This window comes from Drosophila bipectinata, chromosome 2R (assembly GCF_030179905.1).
Source record: "Drosophila bipectinata strain 14024-0381.07 chromosome 2R, DbipHiC1v2, whole genome shotgun sequence".
Classification (NCBI taxonomy): Eukaryota; Metazoa; Arthropoda; class Insecta; order Diptera; family Drosophilidae; genus Drosophila; species Drosophila bipectinata.
The window spans coordinates 12,500,454-12,525,847 of NC_091737.1; the positions used below are offsets into that span (position 1 = coordinate 12,500,454).

At 44.6% G+C, this 25,394-nt stretch overlaps 6 protein-coding genes across 11 annotated transcripts; 4 read left to right on the forward strand and 2 right to left on the reverse strand.

The window, feature by feature from the left end:
* The first annotated feature begins 3 nt into the window (after positions 1-3).
* On the forward strand, positions 4-6,331 carry LOC108131644 (PR domain zinc finger protein 15). 2 transcript variants are annotated; one of them, XM_017250631.3, is made up of 13 exons: positions 4-575; positions 651-762; positions 830-1,237; positions 1,298-1,459; positions 1,518-1,631; positions 1,711-2,067; positions 2,951-3,616; positions 3,676-3,855; positions 3,916-4,011; positions 4,080-4,115; positions 4,234-4,497; positions 4,643-5,549; positions 5,616-6,331. In XM_017250631.3, the coding sequence occupies exons 1-13, from the start codon at positions 201-203 to the stop codon at positions 5,815-5,817; spliced, it is 3,879 nt and encodes a 1,292-aa protein (XP_017106120.2). In that variant the 5' UTR covers positions 4-200; the 3' UTR covers positions 5,818-6,331. The 2 variants fall into 2 exon arrangements, with proteins under 2 accessions (XP_017106120.2, XP_070134687.1); XM_070278586.1 differs by lacking the exon at positions 5,616-6,331 and having other exon boundaries at positions 4,645-4,810.
* Positions 6,332-6,361: 30 nt separating this feature from the next.
* Positions 6,362-7,350, reverse strand: cag. The gene is made up of 2 exons (XM_017250637.3): positions 7,095-7,350; positions 6,362-7,035 (listed from the first exon to the last, which is right to left on the reverse strand). Exons 1-2 carry the CDS (start codon positions 7,205-7,207, stop codon positions 6,480-6,482), a joined length of 669 nt encoding a protein of 222 aa, XP_017106126.2. The 5' UTR covers positions 7,208-7,350; the 3' UTR covers positions 6,362-6,479.
* A 37-nt stretch (positions 7,351-7,387) lies between these two features.
* LOC108131645 (uncharacterized) lies at positions 7,388-9,831 on the forward strand. The gene is given in 5 exon segments (XM_017250632.3): positions 7,388-8,429; positions 8,431-8,626; positions 8,680-8,781; positions 8,842-9,517; positions 9,574-9,831. Coding segments are annotated over 5 exon segments (2,133 nt in total). The 5' UTR covers positions 7,388-7,526; the 3' UTR covers positions 9,830-9,831.
* A 262-nt stretch (positions 9,832-10,093) lies between these two features.
* Positions 10,094-10,717, reverse strand: ND-B14 (NADH dehydrogenase (ubiquinone) B14 subunit). The gene is made up of 3 exons (XM_017250638.3): positions 10,517-10,717; positions 10,331-10,446; positions 10,094-10,276 (listed from the first exon to the last, which is right to left on the reverse strand). Exons 1-3 carry the CDS (start codon positions 10,644-10,646, stop codon positions 10,148-10,150), a joined length of 375 nt encoding a protein of 124 aa, XP_017106127.1. The 5' UTR covers positions 10,647-10,717; the 3' UTR covers positions 10,094-10,147.
* Positions 10,718-11,225: 508 nt separating this feature from the next.
* On the forward strand, positions 11,226-19,272 carry hebe. 4 transcript variants are annotated; one of them, XM_043210761.2, is made up of 2 exons: positions 11,226-11,368; positions 17,450-19,272. In XM_043210761.2, exon 2 carries the CDS (start codon positions 17,534-17,536, stop codon positions 18,902-18,904), a length of 1,371 nt encoding a protein of 456 aa, XP_043066696.1. In that variant the 5' UTR covers positions 11,226-11,368; positions 17,450-17,533; the 3' UTR covers positions 18,905-19,272. The 4 variants fall into 4 exon arrangements, with proteins under 4 accessions (XP_043066696.1, XP_017106122.2, XP_043066695.1 ...); XM_017250633.3 differs by lacking the exon at positions 11,226-11,368 and adding an exon at positions 14,125-14,257; XM_043210760.2 differs by lacking the exon at positions 11,226-11,368 and adding an exon at positions 14,136-14,237.
* Positions 19,273-21,291: 2,019 nt separating this feature from the next.
* dila (centrosomal protein dilatory) lies at positions 21,292-25,376 on the forward strand. Of its 2 annotated transcripts, XM_017250895.3 has the most exons (7): positions 21,292-21,442; positions 21,509-21,760; positions 21,816-23,265; positions 23,329-23,446; positions 23,515-23,652; positions 23,711-24,787; positions 24,842-25,376. In XM_017250895.3, exons 1-7 carry the CDS (start codon positions 21,416-21,418, stop codon positions 25,266-25,268), a joined length of 3,489 nt encoding a protein of 1,162 aa, XP_017106384.2. In that variant the 5' UTR covers positions 21,292-21,415; the 3' UTR covers positions 25,269-25,376. The 2 variants fall into 2 exon arrangements, with proteins under 2 accessions (XP_017106384.2, XP_070134688.1); XM_070278587.1 differs by having other exon boundaries at positions 21,300-21,760.
* Positions 25,377-25,394: the final 18 nt, after the last annotated feature.

The window sequence follows — 25,394 nt, forward strand, 5'->3', positions numbered from 1 at the left end:
CACATTTTTTTCCACACATACACACGCATACAGTGCAGGTAACGCGCTATTAGTTTGAGGCTTTATGCGAAAGTGGAGAAAAACAACCCAATCCCAAACAGAATAGTGCCCCCATTGGCCGCCGCAACTCGCAAATCGCTTTATAGATACCCCTAACAGGCAGACGCCATCAAATGATACGCGGCCAACTTATGTGAGAGATGGCGTTGAACAAAAGGTTGAGCTCCCAAGCGGACGGAGCGGACTTCAAGTTTGCGTGTCGCTGCTGTCTGAAGATGAACACCGAGTTCCTTAAGCTGGACTCTGTGACGGTGGCTAGCAGTCTGAACCCGGCGGAGGCAAAGGATAAGATTCCGCTAATGCGTTGCCTGCTGTACTGTACACGCAGTGAAAACCCGGCCGAGCTTCCCCAGTACATCTGCATCGAATGCAGTCAGAGCCTCCAGGTAGCCTACTACTTCCTCCAGAACGCAGTTCGCGCGCATGAATTCCTCTGTCGCAAATTGTGTCCGTATAAGGCTTTCAAAACTCGGGTCAACGGTTCCCTAGGCCAGGAGCTGGAACAACATTTGGAGGTTTGTATAAAAAAAAGTGGGAGGGGGAGATTACCATCCCCCATGAAATGCCTTATTGTTTACTTTTATTTTTAGAGCGATACTGAGAGGACGAAGCCATTGAAAACAATGCGCCACGAGTGCCAGGTGTGTGGGGTCATCGTTTACAATCGCCTCGAGCTCAAGCAGCACATCCGCCTCCATGCAGGTATGTGTTTCATCAAAAAAGGGTTAAAGTCAATAATGGTATAACATGGTACCCCTATTTCTATTAGATGGACTCGCTTATCACTGCAAGATGTGCAGCTTTACAACGCTAAAGCAGCGTCTGTTGCACGATCACTATCGTTCAACTCACAACCAAAACGCTACCCAGGCCGAGGAGCTTTCCAAAGTGAAGCTTGAGCCAATAAAAAAGGAAGATGAGGTAAAGGTGTGCACAATGGAGGATATGGAGCTTTTGATACCCACGGTACTAACGCCGGAGGACTACTCAGCGGTGCCGATCGATGCGGACCAGTTGCGAGATATTGAACAGCAGCTGGCGGCCACAATGGGCGAGGCTGCGCCGGGGGTGGACACTCTAACCTCCACATTACCGCCCATGGATACCCAAAACGTGAGCATCGGCACCGAGTATCTTGTCTTGCCAGATGGATCGCTGCAGCAGGTCAACGGAGGCGGTGCGTTTCATCTGAATGTTTCAACATGTGTCTGTTTTCTTAATTTATCATCATTCTTAGGCGTGGTCATTGAGTATATTGACGATAGCAAGCCCCCAAATGTTAATCCCCATCCCCCTTCCATCAACATAAACCTGCAGAATCTTCTTGGGGGTGGCGACGATGGGATGGATATTGATGTCAATGAGCTGATTGTGGAAGATGCACTTCCGCAAATAAAAGGTAAGATGAGACCATACGGCACGAACCATTACATGACTTTTCGTTTTTGCGATTTTAGTAACGCCAAAGCCAGCGCCGCTTGGATCTCCAGTGCACAAACACAAATGCAAATTGTGCCCCAAAACATTCGCCACTTTGGCACGTCTAAAGTCTCATCAGTTGACGCACAGCCGTTAGTTGAACCCAAAAATGCCGATGCACATATTTAAGCATCCACAATGACTAACATGTTTTGTTTTATCTCTGAACAGATTTGCCGAAGTTTTTCTGCGATCAGTGCGAATACTACTCACTGCGCAGCGCCGATCTCATCCAGCACTATCAGAACCAACACCACCGGGCGGAGGGTGTTGCGGAGAAAACGGACGGTTTGAAACAGGAGGTTCGCACATACTCTTGCGACATGTGCCTCTATGAGACGAGTACAGTCAACGAACTGCGTGTCCACTACGCACAGAGTCATACGGTTCAGCCGACGGATGTGGAGCTACGTCCCAGCTGGACGGCCGATAATAGTAATGCTGTCAAAGATGCTCCTGTAGACGAAAAGCCGCCGGCAACTCTACCGCCATTGACAAACTCTTCCGAAAACCACGTACCCATCAAATGTGAGTCTTGAGAAAGTAATAACCAGGGCGCTTATGCTGGTTCGGTCGTCATTATGCGGTATTTCGGAGCGTTAGGAAATAAGTCGCAAATGAACGTTATCTTGTGCTTTAATTGGTGACAATTGTTTTTATTTGTATCTTTTGATCAACAATTTGTTTATTTTTTTGGCTTTTTTTTATGAATGAAAGTTTTTTAACTGAATATGTTAAGATTCTTTCTTTTTCTATTGTGATCACAATTCCATTTCAGTTTTATTTAGTGTTTACATTTTTTTTTTTATTATTTTTTTCATTTTAATTGATTTTATCCAGTTTTTTGTTCTTGGCTTTTTTTTTTTTGTACAATTCATTCGGCTTACATTTTCTAGCAACCCTTTCTACCGACCTTAAAAGTCTGCATTTTATAAAGGATGTAAGGAACATGATGTAAATAAATTAGTAAATAGTTTAAAGAGAAACATATATATTTGAAAATTGTCCATGTTGCTGCTGCCACACATGATTTATGTATTAAAAATCCTAGCATTTATACTTTCTATTAGTAAATCACAATTGCATTTAGTGTTTCTTGACTTTTCGACTTTATAAAGCCTGGGTAGAGGGTCCTGGGGCTTTGAAATTTTTAAGAAATCACAAAAGATCTTAAGCTATGCCTTCAATTTTGTTGATAAGAGCGCTTACTGCTGCAAACGGAGGGATTGTGATCACAAATTGTGGCTTTCGGTAAGGACGTGAACAGGATTATGTCAATTATTTGTGTTTCTTACATTTTTTTTTTTGCACACTAACCAAAATTTTTGTTGTAACTTAACCGTTTATAAGCCCCTTGAGTTGTATTATTATTTATTTTTTTCTTGTATTTATTTAATGCAACTATTTGCAGGTCCTCCTGCAGTTGCAGACACACAACCGGGGCAATTTCAGCAGCTGCCGGTAGAGGCAACGACATCCGTTGCCCAAACCGAGGTCATCTTTGCGGCCACTTCCAATTCCATTAACGCAGTTCATGCGCCACCAGTACAAGAAGTTGCCGTAACCACTGACGGGGCTCCATGCAGTTCATTCGAAATCTTTCCAGAAATCTCCCAAGGCAATTTGTCGGCTAACGAAACCGTACCGCAGGCGCCGGCAAATACTTCCAATCTAAATATTTCCATGTTCGGTGACATGCAGGATTTTATTGACAACACCGACGTGGCTGCCATATGCACCATTCCAGCCGATGATATGCCAGTGGTAGATGGCGACGACATCGTCATTGATAATAACAATATCAGCCTGGACTTTGATGCCGAAAATCTGTTCGAGGACTTTGAAGAAGACGAGGAGGTGGCGGCCGAGGAGGAGGACGATGAAGGTGACAACGAGGACGAGAACGAAAATAATGATGCAGCCACTGATCAGAATCTGCTGCTAACCAGTGACGATGACGATGTCGACGATTTCGATGATGAGCAATCGAAGCATCTTCAGAAGCCTTATTGTATTTATTGCAACAAAAAATTCACCAGCCAGTACAAATTTGAGAATCACATGTTTGTTCATCGGGGTAGGTTGTTGATCCTTTTCCCGGTTAACTGAAGTTACTTATATGCTTTGTGTTTGAAGGTCTGGCTCCCTATCGCTGCGAGTTGTGCACCAATCTCTACAACATGAAGCGACTCCTGATCAGACACTACAAAACCGTTCACAAGCGAATGCCCACAAGGGATATGGTCCAAGCCAAAGGTGACAAGGTTACGGTGGCACGATCGAGCCTTGAAAAGATCGAAACTAACTTCAACAAGAGTGGGTTTCAAAGAGGTTTTAGGTTTTGGGAATTCTTGTCTAACTCTAGTCTACCTTCAGATCCGATGCTCATGTGTGCAAAGTGTCCGTTCGAGTGTGAGCCGGAGGGAGAGATGCGAAAGCATTTAAATGCCCACCACGGCATCAACGATGGAGGTAACAAAAAAAAACTATAATTGATAAAGAATCTTTCTTAAAAAATCGTATTCTTTTCCTCTTTTTAGTATCCGTTCATGCAAACGAAGTGTTTATCATACGCAGTAAGTACATGTTGGCATTAAAGGTGCATTTTATACCCTCATTGCATGGCTTTGAATCCCATTAAAACCATTAACATCTGCATGGCATGGCATTTAATAAATTAAAATCTATTTCCAGAACTGCCCTTTGAGTGCCCGCGATGCATTCGCTCGTTTGCGGCCAAGAGCACCCTGATTCGTCATCTGCAGCGAAGCCATTTGGTGGAGACGATCATCGAGATGCCATCATCACAAGCAACAGCCAGTTCGGCAGCCACAACCACAACAACGACGGCCACGGCGACCACATCCGGGCCGGCCAGCAGCACTCAGGATGGAGATAGGATGACAGTATCGTCGACTGCTGCTAAAAGTGGCGGTGGCGGTGGCAATGGGGAATGCGGTAAGAGCGTGTATAGCCTTGCAAGATTGAACTCAAATTCCAATTCCCAATATGCCCAACGTGTGCGCACGAATCCACCGATTGATAAACTAAAACTATTGTTCGATGACGAACAATGATCCTTGATTATTGTTGTTCTCACCAGAGGGGACAGGCAAAGATGATGGAGACCCAACAGGAGAAGGAGCATCAATTAAAGCGGAATTAATACAACCCAAAGAGGAATTCGATGTCGTTTCATTCGGGACCTCCGCTGCCCCAACAGCCGGCATATCATCAGCAACGGCAGCCAATCCTGGAACCGCAGTAAAAACATCAACATCGCCCATTACAACCACAGCCTCATCCACATCGGCATCCTTCTCGACACTTTACCCCACGCCCACGCCATTCGACTTGGACTGTGACCTGATATCCGATGTCCCAGTCGAGCAAACCACACCCACGCCCACTACAAACTCTAATCCCAGCGCACTTTTAAATGGCAGTGATAAGTTTCTGTCAAGTCTGCCCCAAGCAGAGAAATATGTACCATCCAATTCCCGACTCCCACGCACCCCATCATACAAGTGCAAGTTGTGCAGCGAGACATTCGACGAGCTGGGAAAGCTGGTTAAGCACGAGATGGTGCACTCGAGTACGGAATCTAATCGGTATAACTATCAACACAAGTGCACTATTTGCAACACCAGCTACCGCAATCTGACTTTGTTGAAGTTTCACATGAAACGGCACACAAATCGCAAGATTCAGTGCAAGCTATGCCCAAAGTCTTTCGCAACCAACCAGGAGCTGGATCGTCACTCGAAGGCCAAGCATATGAGACCGAAGACGTTCCGGTGCACGTTGAACAACTGCAACAAGACGTTCGCATACAAGCACCACATGGTGCGGCATCAGAATGCGACCCACTTGCAGACGCGGCACGTGTGCACCATATGCGACAAGGAGATGATGACCAGTCTACTACTGCGGAACCACATGTCCGTACACAAAAGTGGAACACTGTATAAGTGTCCACATTGTGATCGACAATATTTACGTCGGGGACGGTAGGTGTTGCAACTTCTTTTGTAGATCTGAGCTGTTTTTTAAGGCTTTCTCTTTTATTTCTGTAGGATTTGTTCACATATTCTGAAAGTTCATAAAATCAAAGCAACAGAGGCGGAATTAGCCGAAATCTTTAAGGCCAGCTCGAATGGCACGCATGAATTAAAGTCGAGGAGCCGCCAGGGACAGCTAGTGCGGCGCAAAGGATTGGATATCAAAACTGAAGTCAAAGAAGAACCGGGTCTTCAATCATCTGCAGAGGATATATAATATTAGATCAGACTCATACACCTGCTAGTAAAGGCAAACATCGCACATTGTACATAGTTTAGTATATAGCCTAAGTACCCTTCCTCACAAAGCTGCGCATATAATGTCATGAAATTATCCCAACTAAGTGCTAGACTAAGAATGCATACCTTAATCTAGATCGGCCATTGCGCCCAAATATAGACAACAATGTCGAAAAATGTGAATCGACAGCCTTGTGTATGACAAGTATTGGTAGTACCATTCTAAACTAGGATACGCCTCAGTGGCAATATGTAATTTATATAAAAGCCTTAATTGTAATTATATATTTTGAAACAACGTGACGATGATTAAGGCAATCTCCACCAGCTGGCTCTGCTTTGGCCAAAGAGAAACAGCTCCGTAGAGTTTAAGCACCAAAAATTGTATTGCAAAGCAGCAATTGCTTCAGCGATCCCTGTTTTTTTTTTTGTACATTTGCAAGCAATAAAAGTCCTTAATAGGTGTGTAATTCCATATAATTGGTCTACGAGTTTCTTAACTTTTTATTTTGAAACTTAAGTTAGTTACTCCAGATGCATGTGTATTTATTTATTTTACAATTATATATGGTTTTTCAATAAAGTATCCTACAAATTAATCTACTTTGGCTCAGAAACAAATGAGAAATATTATGGAGGTCAGGGAACTTTCTTCTTCATGGTGTTCCACTTCCAGTTCCATTGATTCTCCAGACTCAGCAGTTGTTGGTACGATATGTAGTCATCTTTGGCAAATTCCTTCAGGCGGGACAGCTGCATCATAGCCTCGTCGATGTTGTATATGGGGCGGATTACACTTGTGGCGGAGCAGTCATCGTCCGGCAATATGGGTTCACTTTTCACTAGAACCGCCTCGAATTGCGGCATAGCTAGACTGTCGTCAAGCGGGTTGAACGATATGTTGTGGCGTTTCTGCCACTTCTGCAGCCATCCGGCGGAGGCTGTAAACCCGGAGTACCCAGCTTCCTCGGCCAGCTCTCTGGCTTTTTCGCGGACTTTCTCGCCGTTCAGTTGCATTCCTTCGCTCCGGGCCATGGAGAACCATTCGAAGCACATTTCGTCAATGTGAGATCCCTGCTGGGTCAGGGGATTTCGCCGTATTTGGGTCCTTCGTATCATTCCGCTCCTCAATTCCAGTCGGATGGCTTCTTTATTTTGAATGATTTTAGAGGCCTGTGTCTTTCCAATATTGAATCTGCAGGCACAGGAGGTTGGAGCAAGCTTTGAACAATAAAAGGACAAAGAATACTTTACCTTTTCGCCAGGTCTCTTACGCTAAGCTGTTCCCGTTCCTGGGTCTCTATCAGCTCGATTTTCTTCTCTACGGTTAACAACATCCGTGGTCCAACGGCTCTGCGTGGTGGCATTCTTTCATTTCAATTTACAGAATTTGACCTCTAGGAACGAAACAGATTTCAGACAGACTGACAGAAAGAAATAACAGTCTAAAATCTTAGTGAACTATGATAAAATATCTGTCCGTTCAGGAGAGTTGCTGTCCGCCCACGGGAAGTGTATAACCAAACAGATTCCGAAACGTATTCTTTGAGAACTACCGCACGGTCACACTGATTTCACCTCAAGTAAAGAGCGGCGCAAAAAATACACATTGTTTGAGCGAAATCTCTTCTGATCCAAACAAAAGAAGAACTATCTGCTGGGAAGAATTAAACAGAGAAGATAACCATGGATGCCCCAACAGTTGTTGCGGAGGCTTCACTGGCTACTATGAACAAGGCCAATGCGGCAAAGTGCCGGGCGTGCCTCTCGGTGAACCGGAAAACCGTCGCTCTGGACGCTGCGGTACCGAATTTGCAAAAATCTCGAACCTATGGGCAAAGCCTGAAGCAGTGCACCAACATGGACATGCAGATTATGAGCCCCGGCGGCTACTTATGGCCAAAGCAGATCTGTGTTCGCTGCTGTCGCGCCCTGGAGGTGGCTATGCACTTTGTGGAGATGGCTCTGGACTCGAATCTCAAGCTGTACGCGGAAGCCAAGACTGTGAAGGTACCTAGCCCCAGTCCCACGGGTGAGCTGAAGCGTAAAGCTAGCAGTGAATCGTTGCACTGGAACCAATTCAGTCAGGAGTTCGAGCAGTTTGTGGAGAGCTACGAGGGCGCGACGACGGGTCCCATCGAGGAGAATGTCCTCTACATGCGGGGAGCCAAAGTGCCGCGTTTGGATGCAGATGCTTCGGCCAATAAAAGGACACCCAAAGAAGACGAAGTAATTCTATTCGATGTCAAGTACGACACAAACAATCTTGAGGAGGAAGATGAGAACGACGGCTCCGATGCCAAGAACAGCGAAACCTTCTTTGAGAGCAGTATTACATCCGAAAACGGAAGACACAACGCTGTTTTAGCCACTCCAGCAGAAAGCAGGAATGGCGAAAATAATAACAATTATACATTTAATAACAAAAACGGGAAAGTATCGGATCTCCTGCCAGATGTGGAGCGCGAACTTATACAACGCGCTTCGTACATGACACTCGACGATAATGACAGTAGTACAAAAAAGGAAAAGGTCTCAAAACGTAAGCCGGTAATACAAAATGATGTAAAATTTATGGATAAATTGTTCTCTTTTAGCCTCCGAAAGCCAATCTCTGCCAGAGGCAACGGGCAGTCCGACCAGTGGTATTATTAACACTAACATACCCATTCTTAAATGCACAATTTGCCAATATACCCAAACGGATGCCAAACTTCTAAGAAGTCACTACAAAAGTATTCACAAAATATACATGGCGGAAGATGACATAATTGGGTTGAACAAGAGTGGGTTAATTCTATTATATACTTTCCCTAATTTAACGAGTTTTTACTTCCAGATCAAAGTTTCAAGTGCCGTCCTTGCAATAGTTTTGAGACAAAAGACAGGAATGAAATGCAGAGGCATCTCATCGACCATCATAAAATAGATGGTGACTTTGGTAGGTTTCGATCTAGACCCTAAGCCCGCATTATTGACTTAACTCTGTGTACACCTGCAGAAATGTACTGCTACGTCCAGCAGAACTGTCCAGCTTGTGCGCGTATCTTCAAAGATCAGCGTTCGGCTCGAAAACATTACACAAGAGTGCACACTCCCACACAGGTTGTGGTTGTTCCCACAGAGTCGTACATCTGCAGTGTGTGCGATAAGGTCTTCAACCAGAAGGCCAGCCTGCACAGCCACCAGCGTTTCTGCCAGGTGAAGGATCCTGTCCACTGCACTTTCTGCGAGCAGCAGTTCAGCAGCGTTCGCAAGTATGAGCTGCACTTGCAGCAGCTCCATTCCGTGGAAACGTTGCACGAGTGTGAGGTTTGCCATCGCAGCTTCAAGAGCGCCGACACTCTGGCTATGCACCGAAAAAGACACTCGGAGCGCCACTTTCAATGCGACAAATGCTCCTTGAACTACGTGAACTCCGCAGAGCTGAGGGTTCACTATGAGCGTGCCCATGTGAACGATGAACAAGTGAGCTGCCTTACCTGCGGCAACCAATTCCAGAACTTTGCACTAATGCGGGAGCACGAACAAAGGAGTCACCAGAAGCAGGTGTGGCGCTGCGAAGTTTGCAACTTTGAGGCGGCCTCCAGGTCACGGTGGCGTCAACACCAGTACGAGCACATGGAATATCCTTACAAGTGTCAGAATTGCACTGGCGAGTTTGCTGATCGAAGCAAGTAAGTAGTCACATTTTATTAAAGATAAACACAAGTTTTTAATGATCGCTTTTCAGGATTCGCCAACATTCCAAGAAGGTGCATGGCATCGAGCTTACCGATGAGCAGCTGGCTGAAATGTTCCGAGAGAAAAAGGGCTACACCAACCGTCACGATGCATTTAATAAGTCAAACAACTCCCTGGAAATTCCAGACTTTACCGACGACTGTTTCGCCGAACTGAAGAGCCTGGGCGTTGACTACGACGACATCACCACAGATCTCTTCACCAATTCCACTGCACTCGACAAGCTGTTGGACTTAATTCCCTGAACTGATAACCGATCCGAATACCCGTAGACTTAACCACAAAAAAAAGCTGCATGAACAATAGCTAACGAGAGCTAGAAGACTGTCACCACATTGAAAATCACCAGAACACTGCACCTCACTTAAACCGACTACATTGCTCAGAAGACTTAGACCAAATTGTAGAATACATATTATTTGTATCTATTGGCAAAACAAGATATTTTTGAAGTCACAATCTCAATAAACCGCAAACTATTATGCGTTTGAAAAGCGCCACAATCCGTGTTTCGTATTTACATTTCAAACGAGGTTTTATTTAGACTATTTCAATTTCTGTAACTAATTAACGCCCTGAATGAATTTTGAGAGGAAATCCGTGGGCTTGGGGTCTTGCGACTCCTTCCAGTAGCGCATAATGTGGCCCTTCTGTTTCCAGATCTCCACAGACTCCTTGAGCTCCATTTGGCCCTGCAAGAATTATCAAAATATATTACCAGACCGAGCAATGTTTTGATGTCTTACCTTGATGACCAACATATCGATCACCCTAATGTCGGTCACGTTGCGGTGTTTTACAAACTCCTCGCGCAATTTGTCCCGGCACTGCTCCACGGTCATGGGAATGTCGTAGTCCATGACTGCAAGGGTATAAAGATGTTTATATAGTGTCAGGAGTATCCGTTTGATGACATAACGGGGAGAACTCACCGATGTAGGGAATCTGGCGGTACCAGGCCTTGTAAAGGTTGAGGGCACGCTTGCGGGCTTCCTCCCGGTCCACTGACAGGATGGGACGCACCTGCTGCACAGCCCGCTTCACAGCTTCACGCCCAGCCATAGTTTCAATATTTTTTATATTATTTTCTGGTCGGACTCGAAATTGTTGTTGCCAGAAGCAGTGTGACTGTGCTACAAAAAAAAAATAATTCAAAAATATTCGGTATTTTATAGAAATCTATTAGTTTTATTTTTTAAATATGGAATCCATTTATAATATTAAATATATTTATTTCTAACGTTTTAAAAATCCTATAATGTATAAAAATATATTCAAAAGAAACTTAATACCAAAATAATATTTAAAAGAGAGTCAGTGTTGGAAAACTGTCACTTGTTATCGTTAGCCGGCAATCGCGCCTTTTAAAATTCAAACATGTTTTATTTTTGTTTGGACTGATCTTTGCTTTTGTTTGGCTCGTCTTTTGTGCGAGCTGAAAGGACTGGCATTGTGGCTACCGTCGCACAAAAACTGCACATTGTTTGGCTGACACATGCACAAAGACAGCTGAAAAAATTGCGCTTTCATTCATTAAAGCTGGCATTGTTGTTGCGGGTGATGATGTTGCTGCTGGATTTGTGGTTGTTGCTTCGGCGGCCAACATGCTGAGCCGCGATCTTCGGGCTCAGTTGAAAACACGTTACGCGCCTGTGAAGAGCTAGCCCACGGATACGATCCAAAGCCAGCGGATTCAAATTCGAAAGTTTTTACACCGCGTGCGTTTGCGAATAACAAAAACAACCATAGTAGCAGCAACAGCAACACAACCACAATAATAATTTGTATGTTTCGTTTTGTGTGTCCAAGATTTAGTTTTTTATGCAAATGCAGTTTGGCGGGCGGGCAAAGCGACAAACTTTTTCGGCTGGACGACAATTTCTAATTTAATTGGCAGCAAAACAACATCAGCAGCAGCGCCCAGCAATTTACCATAAACGAATGGAAAGCTGACAAAAGTGAACACCCAAGTCATCGGCTCTTATTTATTGTGCATAATCAAGCCAATCAATGTGTTTTCTTTTTTTTTTTTTCATTTTCATTCATTTTGTTTTATTTGCCATTTGCGATAAGCTCGATCACGCAGTCAAGTAGGCGCACTGGCCAGAATTTGAGTTCTTTTCGGCGGAATGTCCCAATTTCTTAACTACCTCGGCCATTATGCCATAATTGTCGGCCTAACGAATATTAATAAATTTCAAATAACGATCTGAGTGTGCCACTTTTTCTTCATCTCTCTTGCTTCTTCCCCTTTTGGCCAGTGTAGGCAAATTGGCAAGCTCCGTTAATTGGAAATTTTCTTTGTCAAGGTTGCGATTCCGCCACCGATTCCGTACCCCATACCCGTACCGTCTCCGGGACATCGTCAAGTGCACGTCCAATTAACGTGTTATTCAACCGCACTCGCAAATAGATCATTAAAATAAAACACACTCGGCCAGCCGGTAATTGTAATGATGTGCAAACATCGAAAAGCATCTGGATTTGTCGAGATCTGGAATGGAATTCAGGCATTCTAGAGTCCCAGTAATTAGCACATCGATTGGTGGCCGCTCCAACTGCTAGCCAAAACTGGCTTCCTCCGCACCAAAGTGCTCCCCAGTGAGCCAAGAAAAAAACAGGTCGTACCACAGAGAAAAAACAGAACTCTTAACGGCGTTAGATCTTGGTTAATTTTCGTTCCAAATTTGTCAGAAAATTGGTTAAGAAATTGATTGAAAATTGTTTTTCACTTAAGAGCTCTTTTGTTAAAGTTTTGGACTATAACAGATGGCTATCTAAGAATCGGTGATTACGTTCCCCATATGGTTTGAAGTTAGAGTTTTCAAGTAAAAACCATCTAATCTAATTTATTATTTAAAACACCTTTAAAGATTATCGAATACTTGACCCATTTTTGTGACTTTTTTCCTTGTGCAGTCTTACCAGTTTTCCCGGCTTTTATGATGGCCAGCATGTATATGGGGCATTCATTTCGTTTTTGGGGCCAGGCCACTCCCCACAGGCATAGGAAACAGGCCTAGGCACAGGCGCAGAGTACAAGTCAAACGGCTTTTCCCACTCCATACGACAAGGCCCAAATCCTCCCACCTCCGCCCCACTTTTCACGGCCATCCGGGGGTTTGGCTGGAAGCTTTACGCGGAAGCCCCGGGCATTAGGGCACCCACAGAATCGTGTAAATAGCAAATACACTTTGCTCTCGCTATCAGTGAAATAATCAAATAACAAACGCAAAAAACCGAAATAAAAAACGCCCCAACACGAGTGCGAACACAAACTCGTAAAATTTTTGGTGTTGGCAAAAGTTATCAAGCCGATATGGTTTCGTCTGTCGATTTGAGGAATTCGAGGGTTTATGCCTTATAGTAAAACAGGAATCACGGAAAAATGTTTTCGAAAATGGTTTATGAAAATGATATTTGCTAGGCGTGTACTTTTATTCACATCCATAGAAAGAATGTAAAAAAAGTTCCTTAGATGTTGGTTATCTTAAAAAACTTAAACAAGCAAATTTCCATATAAATTTATGGTGACATTATTATCGTTTATGTTTTTATCAAGAGGCCTCTTTGGTTGTACCGATAAGTATAGTTTTAGGGATTTTTTTAGTTATTTCAAGGGTTATGAGTCACAAGAAAACATTAGAGGTTCTACATACCTAGTAGCACTCAAAACTTGAAGTGTACAAGCTCAAGAAGTGGAATTCTTTCAAGAATTTATTTTTTTTTGTTTTCATTTTTTTAAGATAAAGAGAGAGTCTAGATTCTAGAAGTTTTTTAAAAAGTTGCAAGCATTCGATTAATATTTGTTTATTGCTTAATGTTAGCAATTTGTACCAGCCACTCACAAAATAAAAAATCCCTCGGCAAACAAGTTAGGACACTTTAATTGCTGATCTATAAATAAATAATAATTGTGCTGGTCATAAAGCAATACCGCGACTAATCTTTGAGTCATTGAATAACCACTCAGGTGGAAGTCAGTACGTGCCTCTCTGGAGCCAACTGTCCCCGTAAAGCTGACCCAAAGAGTACGGAGTGAGTCAACAGGTGCGACAGGTTTTCTTCCCATTTACTTAAGGGGCCCGCTGCAGTGCAAACTAATACAGAATCAGATAATCAGACCCTCAATGCATATTCATGATCTGTTTTAGATCTGTTTCACGTATAAACCAGAAATATTTGGGCAAACATTTTAGCCAAAAGTGTGGCTGTCGGAAGTTGGCCGTTAAGTTGGACACTCTGGGATACCCAGATGATGCATAATTTGCAAGCAATTAAGTAATGTACACATTTAGGTATTTATTTGTTATTTATTTTGTTGGTGTCGCGGGAAGTAATAGAGCGCAGAGCGCACCTTTCACGCGCAGGGCGCCTCTAGGGCATTTTCTGTTTGGCTATTAAGACCCACCAACAACAACAGAAATGGCATTTTTTTTTTGCTGTATTTTTGTATTTGTATTTATTTTGCCAGCCATATATTGCGCACGAGCAGAGCGATAACTAAAAAACGACGACGGGCTCCAAGCTCCCAGGCATTGCCGTGCCAGTTGCTCAGGTTCGGTTTGGGTTTTCAGTTTTCAGTTACGTTTCGGCGTTTTACGGTAACGCAGCGGACGACACGAAAATAACAGTTAGCTTCCCAATTTTTAGGTTCGTCTATATCTTCTAGTGTGAGTGTGTGTGTGTGTGTGCCAAAAGTGAGAAATAATATTTTTCGAAAAAAAAAAAAAAACTTGCAAACGTGTAAATATTGTCTGAGCGCCTTAAGATTGCCCATACGCCGTGTTGGTCGCTGGCAAGAAAGAAAAAAATTAATAAATAAAAGGAAAAAAGCCGCTTACGCTTATTGTGTTCGTGACTTTGACATTTTGTGGCCGTTAAATTGCTCGACTATGGCGAATTGTCGTGTATCTAAAACACGTTCTATTTAATGCAAAAATTCCTTAAACGAAATCGTTTAAGCTTTCACATTATGCAAAAAAAAATGAAATAGTGACGAGCACTCACATAACTAACGTAATAAATCCCCCACATAAATTGCCACAAAGCGCCAAAAAACATAAACTCTATAAAAAATATTTACAACTAATTATGCACCCAGGCAGCAAAACACTCTCGCTAAGTCCGACGATGGATCGTCGTACCTTGAACTCTCTTTGGTTTTATTTCTTGCCTTTTTTTAATGCCAGTCGATTTCACTTTCTTTTTACCTGGGCCTGGTCTTGCTGGGGCCGTTAATCACATGATTGGGTAATAGCTCTTCTCATTGCAACACCTTATCTGCTCGGATTATGCTGGCCGGGCTTATCAGTCTGTTTTGGCAATGACTTTGATAAGATTACCCGCCGGCCACCTATGCCACTGAAACTGGCACCTTTTCTGGCCATATTTATGAGCCATCAGTACGCCCCTGAAATTCCCAGACCAGGTCTCAGCCAGAGATGTAAACAGATTGCAATTGTTGTACTCCAGTTACCAGTTTACACTCACATAGCTGACCGAGTTACACTACTTTGTATGTATGTACGGAAACCACAATGCCCTCAAGCTGGAGTTGAAGCCAAAAACAACAATAAGATATATAAATAAAGGTTCAGGAAAGGGGCTGAGAAACTAATTTGATCTCCCGAGTGATAGACGCACCACATACACGCAATACTGTTGTCGAGGGGAGATGGCCAAATCGAATTTCTAAAGCCAAGCTCTTTATGCGTCTCCATTCACACCCTGAATCCAAAGATCTGAAGAATTTGGGTGAAAGACGAAAGTTGCCATTCCCCCAAGGAATTTTATATTCTCTGAAATATAAAGCTTTCGCTTTCAAGTCAACAAAAGATATTAAATAGTATTTTATTGTGCTTCAACCCAGAACAGATAATTTTATTCACACCGAACATCCATAACAAGTCTCACTATATCTCGCTCACCTTATGCAAATTGGTAACAAAAATAGCCAACAGTGCACTTCACTTGAACATTTCAAGGCCAATTTGGACGATTGCCGGCTTACCAAGTGGGAAAATATTAAACAAACAACAAATAGCCGAGGCGAAATAATAATATTGTTATTTGGCATTAAAGCCAAGTTCGAACTGTGGCCAAAGCTGACCGTAATTAACACTGCCTTGCAGTACCGCTCATAAGACACGCCAAGACCCGCGGCAGAGTTCAAAACCTGAAAAATTAATCCCAGTCTTGGCCATAAAATGGTTTTCCTTAAGATTTTATCAGTTCCCTGCATTGTTTAATTGTTTGTCAAGGGCTTTAACTAGATTAAGGGAAAATACTACAGTAGTACAGCAGTGGCACGCTCATTGTCCAGTTTTCTTATCTAAAAGGCTGAAAAATTATGTCACTGTTAAAAAAAAATTATGAAACTAGGCAATAGAGTTTACAATTGAATTTTGAGCTAAAAGTAATTAAATTTCAGCTTAAATAGTTTCTCTAATTTATAAAATTTGACAAGCTTATAAGAGCTTAACCGTAAAAATCGTAAATCTCGAGTTTCAGTGTTTTAATCACTTGACTTGAGCTTGAGCTTGGGTTTCTAATAAACCAATCAAAACCCGACTGAGTAATGGAAAGGCAATACCGACTGCTGACCTCTCCCTGCTGGGGTTCAATTGAACGCGTCTAGAATATATGAGTGCACTGAGGTCTATAAATTGCAGCTTTTAATTCAATTTTGCCCCCTTGGAGCGGAAGGCGGGTGGAGGAAAATGGTAATGGAAATGAAAAGTTTTCGTATCGTATTCATATCAGTTCCGATCGAATACGTGCGTTGGTCAGTCCGATATCGTGTCACATGGGTATGATCGATTTGGATTCGGAACGCCGGGCAATTAGCCTGAGCATGTGCTTTTCTATACTGTCGCCGGACCATTTCACTTGGACAAACCCGAGTGTGCCATCGATCTAATTGATATTTAAGCAAGTTTACCTCTATCAGCAATCAGCCGGTATTTGTTTTGGGGGCCCCGACAATAGCCAGTGGCTGACCCTGGCATTCCCATTCCCATTGGCATTGCTACTGATGTTACGTAATTACGCATACGCCATGTTGAACAAGTGTTTGGTTTGAACAAGTGAATAGTTTAAAGTAGAACAACTATTTAAGACTATATTTCAAACTATAAAACAAAAATCTAGCTGAGAATCTAGCTACGTTCTAGATTAGATTTCTGTTGAAATCATACAACGGAAACCAATAAGAGTTTTATTTCCCTTTAATCCTGATTAGGTTTTGAGGAAACCCCAAAATATTCAAGTGGTTTGCTGGGAGCTTGATAATCTCTACATGATTTTATCAAATTCGTAGAAAAAAGGGAGAAAAATATTAGCTAGTTTAAGAGAATTTACTTTAGAATATTTTTTCTTGAATTAAATCTACAAATGAAGCGGAAAGTTTATGGTAAATGAAGATAATATATTCTCAGGAATCCCCCAAAGATTATTTAACAATTGGCTGATTCATTATTTGTCAGAAAGCAAATATATTTAAAAGAATATCTATAATAAGCACTTGAAGTGAAATTTTTTTCCAATCTTGTGTGACTCATTGTGGCCTAATCTCAGAGATTGCCTGAAACTTTATTTCACGTAGAAACTTAACTATTTTAACCCATCGGCTAAAAGGTATTTCGATAAGAAATTTTTCCTAATTTATAGCGGTATTTTTTTTGGGTTGACCAATCAAAGAAATTATTGCAATTAGTGAGCAATTTTGAATACACATATTGATCTAAGCCAAGTCTTTTCACCGCAAATTAGCATGATCGAAACCTAGTGATTTAATTTTTGGCAATTTAAATGCCGAATGCTGAATATTTAATTAATTTCTGGCGGCCTTTCTTCTATTCCAGAGACTGACCGTTAGCGAAGACGACGGAAACGGAAAGTAAAAGCCACGATCGCGACTGAAGATTCAAAGGCAGAGACTAACAGACATGGCCGAGACAATCAACAACAAGCCGACCATACAGATCCGGAGCGGACTGCCCTCCCCCCTGCCGGACAAGAGCCCCTCCCCGGCCACCAAGCTTCTGCTCAACCACGGCAAGCCCAACTTCACCATCACCCGGAAGGAGGAGAACGGAAACGAGAACGGTAGCCCACAGCCGAGTGCCAACAACAACTACAATGCCTACAGGAGTGCCAACAACAACGTGAGCACCGCCAACACCAACAAGTTCATTGTGGGCACCAAGTTCAATGGCGTGTTCAAGCCCTCGAATGGCCTCGCCAACGGCAATGGCACCTCTGAGGCCGAAAACGAGGCCGCCAAGGTCGTGCTGCGCCGTCCCAAGTTGAACGCCTCTCCTCCACCCGCCGAGGGCGAGGATGAGAACGTGCCGGAGTTCATCAGACGCCAGCGCCGCATCCAGGAGCGTTTGGCCAAGGAGAACGTCCTGGACTTTGAGAACCGACGCAGCGGATACTTCACGCACGTCATGATCTCGCCGGACTCCCCCAACCGCACTTCCTTTGTGGAGACCATGGCCAGTCCCGCCATAGTGCCCGCTCTCGAGATCCCTGCTCCAGTCACTGAGCAGGTTCAGGAGGAGAAGGAGCAGGAGGAGCCCCAGCCCGCTCCAGTGGCAGCTGCCGTTACCTCAGCCCTGATTACCGAACCAGAACCAGAGCCAGTGGTCAGCAACGGCCATAGCGAGGAGGTTGCCACCAACGGACACTCCGAAGTGGCCCCCGAGGAGGTGGCCAAGGCCATTGAGGAGGTCAACAAGGCAGTGGCTGGAGAAGACGACGATAAGCCAGATACTGAACCCGTGGAGGCTTCGGTTCCTGCCACACCCACATCCACCCCGGTGCCAGTGGAGGCCCAAGTTGAGGTTGTGGAGCCTGTGCAGAATGGTGTGTCAACTCCGACGGAGGAACCTACCACCAATGGCCAGAAAGAGGAAGCAGCTCCCATTCAGAACGGTCAAAAGGAGGAGGCAGCTGCCCCCGCTCAGAATGGTCAGAAGGAGGAGTCAGCGCCTATTGAAAACGGTGAGAAAAAGGAGGAGGAGGCCATTACCATTTCCCACACTAATGGCCAGACCAGCGACGGTCCCAGCATACCCGCCCCAGATCCAAGCGGCGCTTTGGGTGTGAACTACGAACCCAAGACCGTGGTTAGCTTCTCCCAGGAGTTGGGAGGCGGGGAGAACAACTATCCCGATACCGTGAAAGTGGTCAGTGAAGCTCCTGCCGAGGCCGGAGCCGATGGAGAGCTGAAGGAGCTGACCAAGCTGAAGTTCGACATCAAGAGCGACGACCAGAACGAGGTCCAGGTGACGCCAGTCTTGCGAGCGGAATAGGTGGATTATCCGAGGTCCTAGCCAGGAGGAGTAGTGCAATTTGTTTTGTTAAACAACAATGGATAAAAAATGAAACCATCAACTATTGTATTGTATTTTGTGTTAGCTGCTAAGTTGAAGTTACGAGAAATGTTGCCAAATTTAATTTTATGCTTCGCGCATCAGTCAGTGTCGAGAGTGATGAACCAATTCCCTTATATAGGTCTGTTGCATGGATCCACTATATCTATATGGATCCATTGAGATATCTGTGTAGATATCCCGCTGTTGAGGCCGAGTCCTCCGGGGGACTTGTGAAACCAAACTACGTTTATATTGCAATAGAAACACTTTGCTTTATTTAAATAAATTATTATTATTACAAAAAATGTGACTTTGGACTGGAGGGGTACTTGTCGTAAGAGTTCTATATTATATGATTTTTTATTTACTTTGCAATTGAAGTACTATAGCTTGTACCTCAAAGATAACATTATTATTGTTTGACTTTGTGGGGAATGTGTTGTTCGAAAACTAGAACAGTTGTTGTTGATGGTAAGAGGGCACTGATAAATGTAAATATTAAACTTTGATTTATGGGGTATTACGAGGCCCCGGGTCTTAAATAAGTTAACAATTAGTCACCCAAGCACCTTAGAAAGCTGGCAAAGCTCCAGACGATTCCGCAGCCTGGCTATCGAAAAATATAAGACAATTTTAAGACCTCGGGCTCAGGGAGTGAGTAGTTCTGATGAATGAAAACCGAAAGTGTTTGCCGATGTCTACCTCAGGGTGTATGGTCGTATGACCTTCGCTTCGATATGCTCCAATCGCAATCAGTTACCTTCCATGATTAATTGCCTTGATTCGGCTGGTTTGTCTATGTGCGATAGTCAGTGATTGATTGGGAGACTCTTTATGTTGGACATAAGTAATAAAATAATGATAAAATAGGAAATAGTGACTCAAAACAGATAGGATATACGTGGAGAAGTTTTTGAGGGTTATGTACCTTAAATAACTGAAGCCCCAAGTAGAATACTATTTTATTTATATTTTGAAATAATATTTTGTATTAGGTACAATATAAGTGAGACATGTATTATTCGTCACGGCATTCTATCACAGAATGATCTGTCTTATGAATAAACAAAAATTATCAATTTCATGTACTTACTAATTCAAATATTTTAAGCCACTAGGCTGACTTTAATGTTCAGTAGCTCTGAAGCTTTGAAATAATAAAGAACAAATACTAATTTTAACTAAAAATCGCTTAAAAATGTCAGAAAGAAAAGAGAATTTCCAAAAAATTCAACAAAGATTTAAGGACTTAATGGAGCAAAATATGGATGCGAATGATAGGAATGAACAACCCAGTCATCAATCGGAAAAGAAGGAAACCACTCCCAAGAATCCTCTGCCCAAAGCAGAGGCAGTTAATCAACCTAAAAAAAAGGCAGAGCTCGAAAAACTGGCCCAAAAGGAGTTTAACGAGTTCCTAATCCAACCATTGAAAACTAAGGATACCGTAGAAAAAATAGCTATAAGAAAAAAATTAATGGCGGTTCTGGGACCTTCAATGAATTACCCATTAGTTCCAGAACCAACTCAAGCGGAGAATGTTTTAACCAGAGACTGTATGACTGAGACGGTGAAAAAAGTTGTGAGAGAGGAACCTCCAAATGATTTTAAAGCTGAGACAAAGAAACTTCAAATACCTCTAAAAACTGAGACAAAGGAGCTAAATACATATCCTTGGGAAATAAAGGAAACCACACAAAAAGACAATCAAATGAACCGTCGTGAAATATTGAAAACTATTGAACAAATCAACTATTTAACATCAAAATTGAAAGGACTGATGACTGCGCCACCACCACCAACAGCACCACCACTACTACCGCCCAAGTTTACCTCTAAGGCTCCAAACAACTTAAGGAGTTCTTCAGAAGCTCCAGCTCCACCACCTTCTTTGAAACCTTTAGCAAAAAAGGCATCTCCTTCAGGATGTCCTCCTCCACCACCGCCTCCACCGCCGCCCCCAATGATTGCATCTTCAAAGTCCCAGCCGAAAAAGAATAAGAAAGGAAGTCGATAAGGAGTCGATAATAAAAAGTATTATTTCTTTAAAACAAATGTAATAACAATATAATATAATATATCCTGAAAGAAAAGCGTATCTTTGGTGGTGAATCACAAGGAATAGTCGACACCTGTTCCGGTGATCGAGGGTGGGTCAGGTGGCGTGCCAAGTAACCATGTCAACGTAGGGCCGTCAGTGTTTTTGGGGTGGCAGTGCTGACCAACATTACCCACAACTGTCCTGTACCTGACCCCTGGGCCGTGCGTTTAATCGATATTTCGGCCAGGTGGCTGTGGTGGTGGCATAGGTGGCGACTCGGCCACAACAAACTGTCTGGCACAACCGATTCAAACGGAGTTGGCTTCAGACCGGGTCGAAAATCAGTTGGCCATGGCAGGGCAGTCAAATCAAAATATATGTAGATGAGTGTCTAATCGCGAGCTATTATGGATTTATGTCTTAAGGGTTCCCAGGTAGGTGCATTGGTTCCCACGGGAGGCATCGGATTATCCCTGTACCCCACCGTCTTCGCCTTGCAGATAAACCTCGCCACACGACAGAAAACGAAGCCCAAGTACACAAGTCGTTCGCTGACGACCCTCCACAATCCGTGTCCCCATTTCCGGCCTCGTTCGGCCAACTACCTGCATCAGCGCAGTCGCTCCTCGCCTTTCCTGCAGCAACGCAGTCGCTCCTCGCCTTTTCTGGCGCGACCTCAGTCGGCGGATCCGAAATTTGGTCGGCGGTTGAGCAACTACTTCAGCGAAAAGGAACCCAGGCTTAGTGGCAAGGTGAGAGGTTGACTGACCATCAGAATCACAGAATTATACAATCCTTCGCCCACAGAGACAGGTTTCCTCGAACGATCTGTTAAAGTCCCTGCTGGAGGAGCCCATCAAGCGCAGCTGGTTGTGCCGGAGCACCTGCAACTCCTCCGAGTCGGACTACTCGCTCCACAAACGCACCCCCGACAGCAGCGAGGAGGGGGAGCGGGAGCAGCAACTGGAGCGGTTCCTGGTCACAATGCCGGGCGGCAGTGACAAGGGTAAGTCCTACGGATCCTATCCCCTGCAGGGTCTCAGCAATGGAGCCCTCTCCCAGCGCACTGCCAAGCCCGATCTTCCCGGGAGAGTGTCCTTCAGCAAGCCAAACATGCACGCCGATGTGGACTCCAGCGACTGCGACAATGACAAGCAGGAATCCCAGCGTCCTAGTATCTCAGCTCCAGGACCTCTAATGCTTCCCAGTTTTATTAACAAAGCAGAGTCGTCGGATACGACTGGCCAAAAGAAAACCGTACACTTTGGTTCCGCTGCCGCCGAGGGTGAAGTCCTGGCCCAAACGTACGAGTATCCCAAGTGTCCGTCGGAGAACTGCACTTGCAGCACACGGTCTTCGTCGACCACGAGTACCAACGAGGCTTCGGCTGCCTCCGAGGTGAAGTGCGCCTGCGATGCGCCCAGCTGTCGCTTTGTGGAGGTCACCCAGGTGACGGAACTCTCAGTCTCAGCACTGCCATCTCCTCCCCCGGCTCACCCACAAAAGTCACCCACACCGGAGCTAAATGTCATCCGCGAGTACAAGCAGGCAGTGGGTGTCGTTCAAGTGGTTAAAAACCAGCTCACTCCTGAGCCTCTGAATAATATTGAGTTACTTCCCAACTATTTGGACAAGTACGCCTCTCCTCCGGAGGAGAAGCAGAATAACTTGTCCGAGACCAAGAACCTAGCTTCCAGCAGTGGCTCCATTAACAATACTTCAACCTACAGAGCCACAACCAATCCTCGGAACTTTGGGGCCGAGAACAACTTCCTTCCAGCAGTGCATGACGATCGTAGGGCCTTCGGAGCCAGCACTTCCGATTCAGTTATCAACAACTACCTCAAGGTGGCATCGACTCCGCCGTTTGTGGGCAAGAAAAAGGAAAACGTGAAGCCTGCCAGTGCGGATCCGATCACCCGGAACGGGAAATCCACCAAACTAAGCAAGACGGTGGTAAGTAATAACCCAGTCAGTGCTCCTCCGGGAAAGCTAAAGAAAGCCATCAGCGTTGGCAGTCTCCGGGAGGAGAGAAAGCTATCGGAGTACAATTTGGACAAGGTGGACAGCTGGATGAGTATGCAGGATCAAAAGCAGTACGACCAGAAGCACAAGCAGGGACTAGAGGATTTGGACGAGGCCCAGGACAATGATAGTGCTTCCCAGATCTCCCTAAAGTCCAATGAGGATTCCAGAGGTTCTACCTATGACGAGATAGTGTCTGTAATCAAGGAAATCGAGGAAGACAAGAAAATGGGTGAGTTTATGGAGAGTCTTATGGAAAAGGACATTGTAACGTCTATGTCTTATACATCCTTAGATAACTTTTCCGAGCGTCTTCCCAGTGAGCTCAATTTAAAGTTGGACTCTCGATGTGAAACGGCGGATACAGTGACTATGAGTGAGACAGCCGTTCCTGAAACTGGAGATAAATACAAGTAAGGAATGAGTTAAAACCCAATAATTACTAGCTTTGCCAAACGCAATCTATAAACTTTAATTTTAGAGACATTCTGGCCTATCTGAACAACGTGGAGAGCAGCTGCGATAAGACTCTTATGGAAACACGTCGCTCCATTCCGGAGAGCAATCGATCCGAGGTGGAATTTATCGTGGAACCAGACGTCACCGACGAGGTGCCCAAGTAAGCATTCCTAACCACGACCTCAAAGGAACTCTGACTATAATCAATATCGTTCCAGGCTGTCAGAGCTCCTTATGCTTCCCAACCATCAACTGGCTAGACGTGTCATTGCCTTAAGTCTTCGAGCTAATGAGTTGTCCAATGCCATTCATCTGTCCAAGGAGCATGTGATCCAGCTAAGGGGAGAGAAGCAAAAGAGTCTGCGGGCCGAGAAGACCAACAACGCTGCCAAGCTTCGCGACCAGAAGAAGCACTACGAGGAGGTGGTGACCCGACATCAGGGATTCATTGAACAGTTGCTCAAGGACAAGGGGTCGCTGTGCGAGAAAGTGGCAGCTCTCACCCGGCGTCTGGAGAGTCAGAACCAGGCCTGGGAGCACCGCCTGGAGACAGAGGTAACTAGAACGAAAGAAACTACTATGGCTGGCGAAAAGATTCGACGAGAGCGTTGGGTGCGCGAGAACACCAAGAAGATTAAAGAGCTCACGGTAAAAGGCCTGGAGGCGGAGATCAATAAGATGAACTGCGACCACCAGCGGGAGGTTACCGAGCTGAAACGCACTCACCAGATGCAGTTGCTCGATGCCCTCGAGGAAGCCCGAGCAAAGCACGAGCAGATTGAGACTAGCATTCGAGAGAGCTGCGCCCAGGATCGAGAAGCCATTATCGAAAAGGAGCGAACAGCGATCCGAGAGCGATTCGAGCGGCAACTGGAGGAGGAGCAGAGGACTCAGGCCGAGCAGCGGCAGAAACTAACCGAGGAGTTTACGGCTGAGCGGGAGCGCCTCCAGGCGGAACTCCGACAAAAGGATGCCGACTACCAGGCACGCCGGCAAGAAGTCTTGCGTGAACAGGAGCAAGAGCTGGAGCAGGCCAAGTTCGAGATGCAGGAGCGGATGGCCAAGCAGGAGGAGAAGTACCAAAATCGTATCAATACCATTGAACAGCAGTATCTGGCGGACTTTGAACTGTGGAAGTCAGAGCACGAGAACAAGACCAAGGTGGCTCAGGCGGAAAAGGAGAACGCCATCCGCCAGCATTATCGAGCCGAACGGGATCGACAGTTGGATGAGCTAGTGGTTCGCATGGAAGCGGATGCGCTGCAGCATGGAGAAGAGCATGATCAGAAAATGGCGTAAGTATTGGTCTTGAGTATTCTTGAATCTTTAACTTTGACCTTCTCCTACAGACGCCTCAAGGAAAAGTACGAAAAGGATCTAGCCTTGGCCGAAAACGTGGAAAAGTCTTTGCGGGAAAAATACGCCGAGACTCGGGGCAAGCTGGCAGAGGCGGATGCCCAGGTTCGAAACTGCCAGGCGGAGGTAAAGCAGCTGCAGCTGGAGCTGGGTCACAGCAAGAAGATGTGTGGCGACATCATCCACGAGAGGGACAAGCTACGCGAGAATCTCAACTCGGACATTCAAAATGAACTGGCCATTTTGAGTGATCGGCACAAGCAGGAAATGGATGAACTGCAGAAGCGGGTACATCAGACCATTCAGCGCCAGGAGGAGACCATTGAGATCCTTAAGGGCGACAATGACGCCTTGAGGCAGCAGTGCCTAAAACTAAATGCAGTTATACGACAGCAGCGCAAGGACTATTGTGTAAAGTAGTTAGAATATTCAAGATATCAGCTTCATAAGCTTGAAATAACCAAATATTTGTAACTAGTTTTTAATCAGTCACTAGAATTAGTTCATATACATAATAAATATCATAGCTTCAGTGCTTAATTTTCC